General features: G+C 35.3%; 1 protein-coding gene across 4 annotated transcripts in view; it reads left to right on the top strand.

The window, feature by feature from the left end:
- Window positions 1-9,450, top strand: part of LOC145688485 (cell adhesion molecule Dscam2-like) — a gene marked incomplete at its 5' end in the record, with an annotated part of 1,010,929 nt that extends 1,001,479 nt beyond the window's left edge. For all 4 annotated transcript variants that reach the window (XM_081762790.1, XM_081762793.1, XM_081762792.1 and 1 more), the window contains 1 exon segment: window positions 8,899-9,450. In XM_081762790.1, coding sequence (XP_081618916.1) covers window positions 8,899-9,166 — 268 coding nt within the window.
- Window positions 9,451-14,531: the final 5,081 nt, after the last annotated feature.

The following is a 14,531-nucleotide window of genomic DNA, read 5'->3' as shown; positions in this document are numbered from 1 at the left end:
GCAACTATAGATATAAAAAAAAATTCAAAACATAATCAGAAAATTCCACATATCATTCATTCTTTATCAAAACAAAAGAACCTTCCCTAAACTCACATCAAGAGGTTTTGAATAAAAAACAGCATATCAATAACAATTTCTTGTTCAAAATCAGTAGCAATTTTCATATATAATAATAGAAACCTCTTCATCAAAATTATCTAACTACACTATTGAGCTGTTCAATTCTGCTGTTCCCTCAATATTAGCCAGTGTTTTAGGATATGTGGATTTTTAGTTCTAAATATAACATTTTCATAATTTCGGAAAATCTGAATTGGAAGAAAGCACATTCAATCTCACCAATTCATGTTATTTTATTTAACAAAAAGAAGAAGAAGAAAATAGAAAACCTTAATATTAGATAGTCCGAATGCCAATTTCAACTAAATCAAACAAACGGAATATGTTAGTAAACTAACTTTTGATTTTAGGCTCTGTAACTAGAAAGATTTATGACAAAGTTAAAATCTATGACATATTCGCTTTCTTTACATTACAGCGCGCACTATTAATATAATTATACTTAAGATGCATAGCATCTTTCAGAATAATTTTTCAACAGAGAGCATTCAATGAAATTATATGTACAGGTAAAGAAAAAACTCACGATAACAAAATACGATATTGGAAAAGGAAAACTTCACATGAACATAGGGTTGCCATTCGTCCGGGAAAATTCAGGATCGTCACGGAATCGAGAGCTGAATCCCGGCGTCCCGAAAATATTTCTCTGGACGTTGAAATGTCCCGGATTTCAGCGCAGGAGAAAGGAAGGGATTATTATAGTTTGCGTTCTTCACAAGATTAGATATATAATTATTCTCATCAACTTCTAAATATGGAAATTCAAAAGTTGAAATAAAACTTGAATACATAAAACATGGATTTAATTAAGTTCACGATTTAACTATTTTGACATTGAACGAAACATTCGTTTCATTGGGCCAGGAAAGAAAGGTTTTACTGCTCAATCTTATTGATGTCTTTACTACTCTGTTTCAATCTGCATCTTGCTCCTTAAACATTTTAATCAATAATTCCTGACCGATATTTTTGGTAATTTTCCATTGACCATTCAAGAAGAAAAAAAAATATATTGTTTAAAATAATAAATCTGAACAGACAACAATGGGAAAATGTTGAAGTAATTTTTTTAAAGAAAAATAGAAGCTTAGGAGGTGGGGAAAACTTTTTTTTTTTTGGCATAATTTGCGGCAATTTCTTGTTTCCTTCTTTTTACGCAACAATGGTTACACGTTTCCGTTGCCCCTTCTGAGCCATCACTTTAATGGGGCTTGGATGAGATAAAACAGACTCTGAAGGTCACGAAACATTACAGATCCTGAGAGATTAAAAAAATTGTTTACCAGGGGGAGGGGGTAAATCATTTGCTTACATTTGCTTAACTAGGGAGGAGAAAATGTACTAAAATGACTAAAAATATGATTATGTAACACTTGAACAACTTTATGTAATGGAAGAAAATCAAATTAGTATATAACACAGTGGTGTCCAACTACAATGGGCCTAAGGGCCATAACCATCTTTACTAGTAAGGTGGAGAACCGCAGATAATAATAATAACAATAATAATAATAATAATAATAATAATAATAATAATAATAATAATAATAATAATAATAATAATAATAATAATAATAATAATACACTACAAAAGAAAAATATAAAAAATGTATTTGAAATATTACATACCTACTCAATGTGACAAATGAGGATGACTAGCAGCGTTTACGGGTTGGGATATCTCCCGTTGATTCCTGTTGTTTCGAGTCACAGAAGATGTAAAAAGAAGAATCTCCAAGGCAGCTTCTGAAGCGATTCTTCACAATTTTCATGGTGGAAAATGCACCAAACAATAAGTACTACCAAACATTAACATTATTTTCCGACCAAACTCACAAAAGTTAGGGAAACGTTCGTTAGAAAGTAACCTTAAAAAATCTACTCCTTTCTCTGTCCTTGTCTGAAAGAATGTGTCAGCCTGAAGTTCACAAAGTTCTAGCTGTAAGTTTGGAGGTTGTTCTTCGATGCCCGTTGTCAATGAATTTGTAAATAATGCTATGTCGTTTTTCAGTTTGTCAAAATCTGTTAATCTTGCATTAAATTAATTCATGATACTCTCGATGTCTCTATAGAACTCAGAAAAATCAAATGCTTCTTTTTCAAAATCTAATGTCAAACGATTGCAACTTGGAAAGTGTGCTAAATTATTTTTCCCTAAAGCAGAATGGAAAAGCTTCAGTTTGTTCCGGAATCCATTGATATGCCCCATTAGATCAGAAACGAATTGACCTTTTCCCTGTAGATTTTCGTTCAGTTCATTTAGATGCCCTGTAATATCTGTCAGAAATGCCAAATGTCGAAGAAAGTCATCACTTCGAAGCTTCTCTTCTAGGCATGTGGTGTCTGATGGAACGAACTGGTTAAGAAAATCAGGGATTTCTTTCCTCAGTTCAAAAAATCATTTAAGACAATTTCCTGCACTTAACCACCTAACGTGATTGTAAAGAAGTAGGTCTCCATACTCTGATTCCACCTCCTCTAAAAATTGACGAAACTGGTGATGTAAAAGAGCTCTATTACCACCCCTTATTATGTTGGTAGTTTTGACAATCTTTTTGAGAACTTCGTCTTGCTTTAATCATTTGCCACAATGAGCTTCTTGATGAATAACACAATGAAATGCAGGACAATTTATACCATTTTCTCTCAAAAGGTCTACTAGTCCAGACTTCTCCCCTACCATAGCTGGTGCACCATCTGTTACAATTGATGAACATTTTCCAAAACCACCAAATTTTTCTACAGTATTTTTAACTGCTTCATAAATGTCCCTTCCCTTTGCGGCACCGCGAAGAGGACACACGTTTAACAACTCCTCTTTACTCGAAAAATCTTCCTGTGTTGTTCGTGTAAAAATCAGAAGCTGACTTACATCTGTCTGATCGGTACTTTCATCAAGGCACAAAGAGAAGAAAGGGCACTTCTGGATTTCGTTTGAAATATTTTTTCCACTTGGTCACCCATTTCTAATACTCTTCTCTGTACAGTCTGATGAGAAAGCGGTACAAATTCGAAGTGATTCGCTAATTTTGTGTCACCAAAAGCCTTTGTCATTTCTACCACGCATTTCTTCATTAGACCTATAATTTCGTCACTGAAAGGCTTTTTGGCTTTTTGGCTTTAGCAAGCTCCAGAGAAACTGCATATGAAGCATGCAACGCACAGGTTTGAATTGTATTTACTTTACTAAACATACCCGTTTTATGCTTCAATTTTTTCTTCAAATCTTCGATCAACACTTTTCGAGCCTCACCTTCATGTTTATTGAATTTATTTTCATGCATAGTTGAATAATGTCTCTTCACATTGTATTCTTTAGGCACAGACACAATCTGCATGCATATTAAACATTACAACTTTCCCATGAGATTTGTTATGAAATGGTCATTTTCCCAACGCTCCTGATACACTCGATTTTTATTTTCTATTTTACGTTTTCTTCCACTCATTTCTCCAATTCAACAAAATCAAAACAAAACGAACACTTGCACAATGAACACTTCACTTCAACGGTCAATATATCTCTGAAATGAAGAGTGCTAGAAACCAGAAGACTACTTTAAAAAAAAGAAAGAATTAAAATAAAGAATAAAAACGGACACAGTTCCAAAACTTCAAACGTTATAGGACAGACTGCAGTATTGTTTTCACTACAAGCTCACGTCACACGGTAAATTGAGCTCTGTTCTGAACCCAAAATATGACAAGAGGGGTGGGAAAGTTTTGCTTGACGTTCAACAATGCCATCTTCGTTTCACTCTAAAATCAGTTTGTGTGTGTGTGTTTATTACATGAAGTGGTGTATTCCTTGCGCGCTATGGTTCCTAGGCAGAGTTCGAGGAAGACAGGATCTGCTTTACAAAGCTAGACCAGAGGTATTGGTTTGGTTTGGTTTATTGAAGTAATCGTCCATTCAGCAACGATGTCTTGCTTGTAGTTGCATTACCGACACCAGTGTTGCCGTGGATGCCCGTCTTTTTGTTGTACTGAATTGCTAAATGGATGCCTTATTTCGAAAGAAGAGTGTAAACGTTAAAAGCATGAATAAATATAAATAAAAATATTTTCAGTAATAACAATTGTAAATCGTGAGAGCTTTGCGGGCCGCAGAAAATGGTTTGGCGGGCGCCATTTGGACATCTCTGATATAACACTTTTCATTTTAAGCATTTTGAACATTCTCGAAATTTAGTAGCGTCCCGATTTTCATTTTTGAAATATCATACACACAGGGTTCTGCAGTTATGGTCAGTAATACGTAGTGTGTCAAAGATCATATCAGTGTATTGTATGATTAATTCAGCTGCAATCTACACCTACACTATTGCATAGAGATAGTCACAAAGGCATCGGGTATAATCCTGGGTAAACACTTTCCAGACTTGTTTCATCTGATAGCACAGAAAGTTAAATTTTTTATGCCAGTAATGATCGGACCAGACGGTTCCAATGGTGTCCCCAACTGCTCAATAGGGAAAAGATCTGATGATTGTACAAGATATGAAATGACGCACACGTTGGAGAATGCCTTGAGGTAACATGAAACGTGTATGTGCTGGCATTTTCCTGTTAAAAGAGCATATTTTCATTATGGTGAAGGAGGGCAAGCAACAGAATGGTTTGGGCATATTTTGATTCTACATAGCACTGGTTAATGATTCTTGATGAACATCTTATCCGAGTGGTCATTATAGGGTATGCTTTTCCACCAGGCCCGTAGCCATCGGGTGGCGAGCAAAATATAATCCCAACAAAATGAGTTCAGCGTCCGAAGTGATTACTTAAATTTGTAGATTACTTAAATTTGTACCCTTTTTCGAAAAGTTTAATGTAGACATAGTCTCCTAAATACGGGCCTATGTATTGGTTAAGTCAGGCATGAAGAAGAGTTTTCTAATTACCAACTTTGTTTATTTTAACGTTCTACATTTGCTGATCCGAACTCACTCGAGGGTATATGATTAGCGTACACCCCTTCGGTGCGGAAGATCCGAGTTTGGTTCCCAGTGCGAGCTCATGTGGTTCGGATCCAGCGCTAATATGAAGTTTCAACTCTCATATAACCTCTGTGTTGAACGGGACGCTAAACTTCAACTCAACCAACCGATATTTCTTGATCAATGTCACGGTCGGAGAGGGGGTTGGAAGTACGCCACTTCGACCTGCTTTCGACCACTTATGATTTGATTTTACTATGCAATGCTCCCGGTGTTTCTCGAACCACACTACAACAGCTCCAACTGCCTAAATGGACGTATTTTCATCGTGGAACTTGGCATCTTACATATGGTCCCTAAAATGGCGATATAGTCACTGGCAGTGACATGACCGGTAAGCGTCAACGCAGAGGCCACTGAAAACTAACCACGATACTGTGGCCCAAAGCATCACGTAGTTGCTGCGATGTTTCATGGTCGGACGGAGACCCTGCGGACCATAAGCTTATTTGGGAATCTTCCACATATAAACATGATTATCAACTGTCCATATTACATGTTGGTGGCACTATTGAAGTCGTGCTAAAGTTTTCTGGCGGTCTTCTGACCAGTATTCCTCCTCACCGATGTGTTTTCCCTTGAGTTTTGTAGGCCGCCATTACTTTGGACACTGTTCTTTGCAACACATCCAACAGACTTCCCATTTTTGTCAAACTCATTCCACATAACCGAGCGACCACAATTTTCCCTTTTGGAAAATCAGAGAGGTCGTTCATTTTACACCATAACTGTCCGTTCAGTTCACTGCACACTGCCATTTTACTGTTCCTCACATAGTACGGAGTTTGTCCCAACACATCATCAGCAGAGTGGTGCTGCGGTCACTGCTGACCGTTGCCAACCGACATCTGACGAATTCTCAACTCCAAGTGCTTCCATTAAATTGACAAGTATTTGTAACTCTTCTTCCTTTGCAGTTCCTTTCATCCTTTGCAGTTCCTTTGGACATCACGGGTGTACCTGAAACAACAAAGTAAAAACATATTTAGACTCCAGAAAACACATCCTCATACCAGATATGTATATACGTTGTTGTTGAGGAAACATGGTCACAGACTACTCTTTGAAAAGTCCTATACTGTAACCCACAATCGGAATTAAACCAAACAAATGTGCATTTTGTCTGGCTGATTTTAAATGTAGATCTAAAATATTATAATTTCCTGCATACAGTGGAAATAATATGGTCTTTTAAAGCAAGGTAGGTGGCCAAGATATTTTTGAACAAAACTATACAACATACAAGGCTGTAAAACCAAGATATAGTAAAATGTTATCATTACAGGAACAGTTACTAACATGTTATAAATACACATTTCTGGCTTTCAATTTGGCAAAGTCTCTTCTTATCGCTTCCGTATCCATTTCACTCAGTGTCATTTTCAATACCTCCAAAGCTAAGTTGATATCAAATAATTCTTCATTAATTTCAGATAAACTTGTTTAATACAAACAAATGACAAAAGTGTGTGCCTTAATCGATATTTAATTTGTCTTCAATCCAGTGACGGAACTTCTAAATTAGGCCTGCATACAAAAGTTAACTGAGAGTTCTGGAAAAAAAAATGTTACTTATAATCCTAATGACCTTTCGATTAAAATTTCGATTTCGATTACAATTACCCTTTCGAGTTATGTACGCATATATTGCGTGAAAACTAATTGTATTAAAAAAAACTTTAAATACCTTAAATTTAACTCAGATGCATAACAGAAGAGGCCGCATTCATTCCGTTTTACTTTAAAAATTAAAACTGCAATTAAGTAATATAAACTTAGTTTCAAAAGTTTGTCGACTTGAATATGCTTCATTAACAGTAATTGGTATTGACAATTCCTCCACCTCAACATTTGTGTGATTATCACCTTCGAAATTTTGTCAGAAGGCGAAAGAAACTTTTTTAAAGAGCCTTCGTTTACCTTTCATCTTTTTACAAGTTTCGTAGTTTATTTTCCGATAAAATTCTTACTTCTTTTTTTATCATTAGTCATTATTATAACGTGAAAAACAAAGTACTATTGAAAAATGAAAACACATATCATTATAAATAAAAAAACAAAAACAAAATGACTCAGGATAGAAACGAAAATGTTAACGAATGACAAATGGACTAATAGACAATAACAAATTGAGTATGAAGTAGTAGGCAGAGATTGTGAGCCAGTGATATTAGAAACTTAAGTTAAAATTTCCCTCAAAAATGGGTGCTTGGGGTCCCGGGTTCGATCCCAGCCCCTGCCAAGTGAACTTTGTGGTGGACAAACACCGTGTGCGTGGGTTTTCTCGGGGTTCTCCCGTTTCCTCCCACTTTCTTCATTCCACCATTTCATTCATTATTCATCATCACCGTCTCCTTTAGCCTAACCGGCATAACCATGGGACGTAAAACTCAAAGATTTCATTTCATTTCATTTTCCCTCAGAAATGATCAAAAATTCCATTATTTTCTTAGTATTCCCCAAGCTCCCTGGACCAATGGACAACAAAACCTAGTCGCTTGAACTTCGATAATGTGCATTTCATTTACGTTTACCTTTCTCAACACTTAATTGTGGTTGTTAAACCGAATCACTATACGGGCACACTGTTTATGACAAGGCTGCGCATCCCTGAAGACATTTCTTTCTACTGTGATAATGCTACCCGATCCATAACCAACACGTGCAGTTTGCTTCCTTTTGTTTGTCGATCCATTCCCATTTCAAAGACATATTTGGCAATGATATGTCTCTAACGAGGTCGCGGAAGGATTGTTGGGAGAATAGTTTGTTATATTTGTATTTTGTGCATATGGAGGATTGTGGAAAAAATGCCGCTATCTTTAGTCGTACTGTTGCAGTGCTGAATATAACATCTATTGAAAAGCTAAATTTTCCTACATTTTATCTCATGTTCGTTAAATCTCTCTTTTCCCTCTTTAAAAAAATCTTTCCTAAAATCTCCCTGCGCCACGGGAAACTTTCCTCAAACTAGCATCACTGGTGAGTATGGCATTGGCGCCAACTATGTACGAGTCCATTTCAATTATAAAAGGGTGTTTTACAGCCAACCACGCAAAGATTCGACTTTGTGCATTTTGATGTATTTTGTTTGTATTTTAGTTTGTACAATATTTAATTGAAGCTATTGGGAAATTTTTTCATCGTAACATTTTCTCTAATAAATATCCACATTTGAAACACAAAATTCACTTTCCGGTTTGTCGCCCTTTTCATCTGGCACCTCCTGCGTCCTGGTTGTTTCGAAACACCTTATATATAGGGTGTTTCATATATATACCCAATCGTAGCTCAGGTCATTTATGTTAGTTACTTATAATATGGGGCAGATATGGTATATTTGCCTTGAATATGTAGTTAATAAGGGTCTTATCCGGTTTGCAATAAGCATTAGGCTATATATATATCTTTGAGGTAGGAGAAGTTCTGAATCTCCGTTGAATTCTAACTACTTTCAATGACTTTTCCCAAGTCAGTCGGACGAATAAAGGGCACTTTAATTAGTAACATTTGCACAACACTTATTGTTCCCTCTAATAACATACATAAGCACGTAATCTTTTGTTTCATAGATAATTTACTTTTCTGTCGAAAAACTGTACTTAACAAAGCAAAGCTTATGATTGTAAAGTCTGTATGTGGCAACACGTTCTTCTGCAAGAAATTTTAAATTCATGAACAAATAAAATATTTAAAACATATTCTTGTCTTAATGTAAAAATATACTGAAACGGGAACGTGATAAAACTTATCAAGTACTTTCATTTCTTTTCAGGAGCCATTCCAGTAAACTGGGAAGAGGTCCACTTTATGACCGCTCGTTATCCAGGCACAGCATCTCCGAGGAGACCAGTTTCGGCTTTCCTGCCAGACTTGAGCCACCCACTGGCTTCTCAGATGGCCACGAACTAAGTGAAGCAGAATGTGATATGGATACGTTAAGAAGAATTAAGTCCGGTCCAAGTCCAGTATCTCACGCACAGGCCTCTTTCAAAGCAAACCGCGATCGTTCAAAAGCACGAAAATTTACAATCGCTGTTTAATGTGCAATCGTAACAACGCAACTAGAACAATGAGGTTGCAGATTCTATGTACGTCTGGAAAATGAATGTACTTTGCTGATTCTTCATGTTGTGAATTGCATTGGTGCTCCTTTTATGAAGAACCAAAGTGATGTGTTGTTAAAACTTTAGAATCAAAAGCAACAGCAAAACGTGACTTTCCCAGAAGAATCACACGTCAAAACAGTTTATTAAAGTGAACTTTCAGATTTGTTGTCTCATTTACTTGTAGCGTTTGTACAAAGAAATGTATTTTCAAAAAACGAGAAAACAAAAATAAATTGTTTAAATATATGCATTTAATTCAATACTCTCCCACCCTAGAGGGCGTAACTGAAGAAGAAAGGTATGTTTCCAAAGTCGAAAGTATAACACAAGATAAAGATAAAGGCTCCAATTATTTTTTTTATAGTTGTCTAGAATCGTAAAATGGAATTACTTTGTGCAGGTCAAATTCTAATACTGTCAAAATGGTTTGATACCGTTGAGAAGCATCATAATCGATTTACTAAAGATAATGACAATACAATTCTCACAGTTGCAAAAATACATTTGCTGACCATCATCCCCATCAGTTACGGATTCATTTTACAGTATGATAGTAGTAATTTTGGATAAACTAGGTATGATTCTCTTTAATATGTTGCAAACATTTTGTTCCACAATTTTCAGGTTTGTCCTTAGGCGTCACTAATGGCTTCTTACTAGTTCCAAGGCATCGAAATATATCTCGCGAATTTTACAAAATCTTATTATCAAATTACTGTACCCAAGACCAGCAATCATGCACAATGAATGTGACATTCGCGCAATGACGCCAACCCCAAACGTTATAAAATCCCATCTCGAGAGGTAAAAAAATCCCATTTTGGCCCTTGAATTTTAGAGGAAACTCCAATTATTAAAAAAAAAAAAAAAAAAAAAAAATGAAAAATAATAACCAACTGTATATTACTCACATTTTTAATATCTGAATAACGAAATTTCCACCTTTACAAAATAATTCATGCATAAGTTTGCTCCTTAATCGAAAACAAGTATAGTTTGTTGTCATAAGTGCAGTACAATATATGTTCCCTTCTTCTTGATATTTGAGAATCACATATGATTAAATCATTTCACAAGCCACATGTACCAATATAACGAACTACTTCAAGCCAAAATTTAATAATTAACCTTCATTTAACACATATTAATGATTCATTATACCTATTTTCCACCCCTAAAGTATTAAAAATCCCATAAATATGGTGAATTTGGAAAAAAAATCCGAACCCCTTTCTCTCTTCCCGAAAAATTAATGTCAAAAGAATCTCACAAAATAGGATTTTTCTCACGGATTGGCATCATTGCATGTGCGCTGGATTTAACTACATGTCGCACCCACGAGCAATGTCGGAAAGCTTTTTTTTTTTTTTTTTTTTTTTTTTTTTTTTTTTTTTAAGATAATATAGTAGAAGTAATACAGTAGAACTATGAAACAGAATAAATATTAAGTACTTTGGAAAGAAATCCTGGTATCAATATGTTTACCTTTTAATGCAACATTTTGCTTATGAACCGCTACATAATTGTATCAAAACGCAAAAGATAGCAAATAGATTTCATATCGCATTAAAATACAATGACTAATACAATCTTTCTAACTTTATAGTGTAGCTCAAAACAACATAAATATATACAATTTCACACTGACTTCTTTTCACTGTGGTCTAGGAATAATTAAATCACTATTTGTTTTTATTTTAATCCAAAGGTGTTTCGTTATATTATACGTTTACTCTTGAAATATCATTCTCTCATGTCTTATGTCCTGCATTGATACGCAATTACTGCTCCTAATACGGCAAACTGGTGGTGCATCCAAATTACTACACAAACTCTTACAATGTTACCTTCTATAGTTATGTGCATCTCTATTTGCTCTTCATCCATAGAGGACACCTTCGCATATTCTTTCCTTATTTGACCTGTTCAGTGCCACCAAAATTCTTTCTGTTTTTCCCCAAACCGCCTGCACATTAGGATAAAGCTAAGAAATAAGATTTTCGAGTATCAAATTCTAATAGGGTATTCGCGTGCTAATCAATGGAAAAATAACGAAAAAATCACAATGTGGATCTTCCGTTCGCCAAACATCCTAAAGTTTGAAAAAAATTACAAAAAAGCATCAATATTTACCTTTACGCTACAAATATAAAGACTACTTTTTCATTTTTGAAGCATCTAAGTACTTTATTTTAGTTTTGTGAGGTCATGTTTGTTAATAATTCGCTAATGTGAGTGGTTTTATACATTTTATTTTCATAATGATTTTGCAGCTCTTCGCATATTTCTCAACGTTTTTTTCCTCATGAATTGGTCCAAAACTCACGAGAAGTTGGCTGAAATTTGAGTTCCACCCACACTCTACCCAACCATCCTAATAATTAGGATTTATTTATTTATTTATGTATTTCATTCTCTGCCGTAAGAACTCTGCATTCAGGCCTAGTCAACAGATGCTTTATTACAATTAATAATACAAATATTATGTTTACAATAATAATAGAAACTAATATATATAATTATAATACAAAATATATATACGTAACAATAAAACTAAACAAAAGTGTATTTTTAAATGTACCTTGTTTTACATATTTCAACATTCAAGTAAATCTTAATATCTATATTACAGAGAACGGTCAGATTGAAGATAAACTATAGAAAAGATGTTTATGTAACAGCAGCTTGAGGTGTCTTTTAAACTGCAAGTTTCGCACTTGTTTGATTCAATGTGGCAATGTATTATAAAGTTTTATTACTATGTGGCATAACAAATTTTGAATTTTTGTTAGACATAAATATTGTATATGAATATGACTGGTTGTTCTAGTGTTCTATTACTGTAGGTCTGAGTTGAGTTGGAAATTTCTTTTATTTATATGTATGAATGATATTGTTTTGAGGATGTATATACACGGCAATGGTAATATTTTTAGTTTCTGAAACAGTGGTCTACTTGATATGAAACGGAACTGATAGCATTATTCGTAACACTTTCTTCTACATTGTAAATATTTTTATCGCATTACAGGTATTGCCCCAGAAAATAATTCCGTACGATAGAATTGACTGGATCAAGTTGAAATAAATTGTTTTCAATGTTTCCGTAGTTAGAATCTTACTAAGTTTTCGTATAAGATAAACTCACGTGCTTAGCTTCCTCAACAAATCATTCACATGTTCACTCCAGGTTAACATAGAGTTTATTTCTAATCCTAAAAATTTACAAGTGTCAGATATCTACATGAGTTTCCCGCCTATACGCATTTGGTGTATATTTAGAGAGTTTAGTTTTCCTTCATTGAAATTCATTATTATTGTTTTTGCTGTATTTAAGTTGAGTTGGTTTGCTTTTACCCATTCTGTAAGTTTATCTGTCGTGTTCTTGAATATGTAATCCTCGGAGCAAGGCTAATTTGGGATTTCAAATAAAATGTTTGTATGATCAGCAAAAAGGACGATTTGGTTGGGAAATATATAATCGAGAAGATCATTAATATATCTATCTATTAAATTGCTATAATAGCAATTAAAAAAGCTTTTTTACCGGCTAGCAACCTATAAGAGGGTTACGCCCTCTGTGAGGTGAGTAAGGAAAAGGACTTTAGGTGCTGGGTACAGGTGATGGTCTATGCGCTTTATTGAAACTATTTAATATTATATGATACAATAAGAAAAAATGGATGTAAGGAACTTTGATCCTTACCATTATGAGAGAAAGGCAACATACATATATAGAGTAAATGTTAACTATAACAAATAGCTTAACGTATATGGAAAGATACAATAGCACATACAACTAGAAAAAATGAATATAAATAATTAATGAAAATTAAATAAGGTTGTAAGGGGGATGAAAAATGACGCGAGGTGCAAAGCACAGGACAACACGTGGGTTTTGTTAGTTAGACAAATGAAACTATCTTCTGCTTAGGGGCATCTCTAGGCGTTGATGAGAACAGGGGGAGCTCAAGTGAGTAGACAAACTTAATTACTGTGCAGGATATGATGGATGAATGAGTGGAAGATGTTTGTGAATAATGTATTCAGAAATGATGAAGAGCGAAGGATCTCTCGGGGGTAGAGTGTACTGATAGAGTGTAAACAGTAAAGATAAGGGTGTATGATAATAACGATGTGGTGTGGGGCTTAAAGCAAGGTATCGCATGGTAGCATGAGGTAAAGGGTGTTGGATTTGGAAGCGTTTGTTGATATAGGTGAGACGTAGTTTCTCGAGGTAATACTGTAGTGTGGGGAAAGTGATGCGCTGGTATACCTCCTGGGTAGGGCTAGGTAATCGGACACGGAAGGCTATACGGAAGGCATGTCGCTCAAGGATCAAAAGTTTTTGGTAAAATTTAGATGATGCAGCTATCCATGCTGTGAATCCGTATGTTAAAGTTGGCCGTAAGAAAACTTTGTATGTTTTTAAGATTGTCTGTGTGTTAAGTCCCCATGTCATGCTAGTTAAACGTTTCAGCAAGTTAAGTCTATTATAGACTTTCGCCGTGATGGTTGCTAGATGTTTGTTCCATGTTAGGTGACGGTCGTAAGCGATTCCGAGATAGGTGACTGTGTTACTGAGCCGTATAGGTTCGTGGTCTATATGGAGTGAGAGATGACGAGAATTTCGACGTACTTTTGACCTTCGACGTGGTGGTAGAAAGACAATAGCTTGGGTTTTACTGCATTTATGGTAAGTTTCCAACGAGTACAACAGGATTTGAAGCGGTTTATGGCAGTCTGTAGGATAGAGTTTATTTGTTGAATTGTGTTACATGAAGCAAGAAAGGCTGTATCGTCGGCATATTGAAATACATGGATCCTATCGGGAAGCCTAGGCATGTCAGCGACATAGAGTAAGTAAAGTAACGGGGACAAGGCCGAACTTTGTGGTACGCCTGAGAGTAGAAAAATAGGGTGTGACAAGCTGGTGTTAACAGAGATGTATGCGAGGCGGTTGGAAATGAAACTGTAAATGAAACGAATATATACTATTGGCAGTTGTAGATCAAGGAGTTGGTATATGAGCCCTTTATGCCAGACTTTATTGAAGGCTTTTTCTAGATCGAATAGTGCCAGACAGGATGGTTAAACTGAGTTATATTGCTGAGTGATGAGCGACGTAAGTCAAAGAAGCTGGTCATTTATAGAAAATGATGGTCGGAAGCCGGCTTGTGTGAGAGGAAGAAGATTGCGATTGGTCAAATACAGATGTAAACGTTTAACTAATATGCGTTCCAGGATTTTGCTAAATGTAGAAGTTAGTTGTATGGGACGGTAGGAAGATACATCCTGT

This window comes from Thermobia domestica, chromosome 6 (assembly GCF_964235325.1).
Source record: "Thermobia domestica chromosome 6, izTheDome1.hap1.1, whole genome shotgun sequence".
In the NCBI taxonomy this organism is placed as follows: Eukaryota; Metazoa; Arthropoda; class Insecta; order Zygentoma; family Lepismatidae; genus Thermobia; species Thermobia domestica.
The sequence above is the reverse complement of the archived record's forward strand: the minus strand, read 5'-3'. Positions and strand labels throughout refer to the sequence as shown.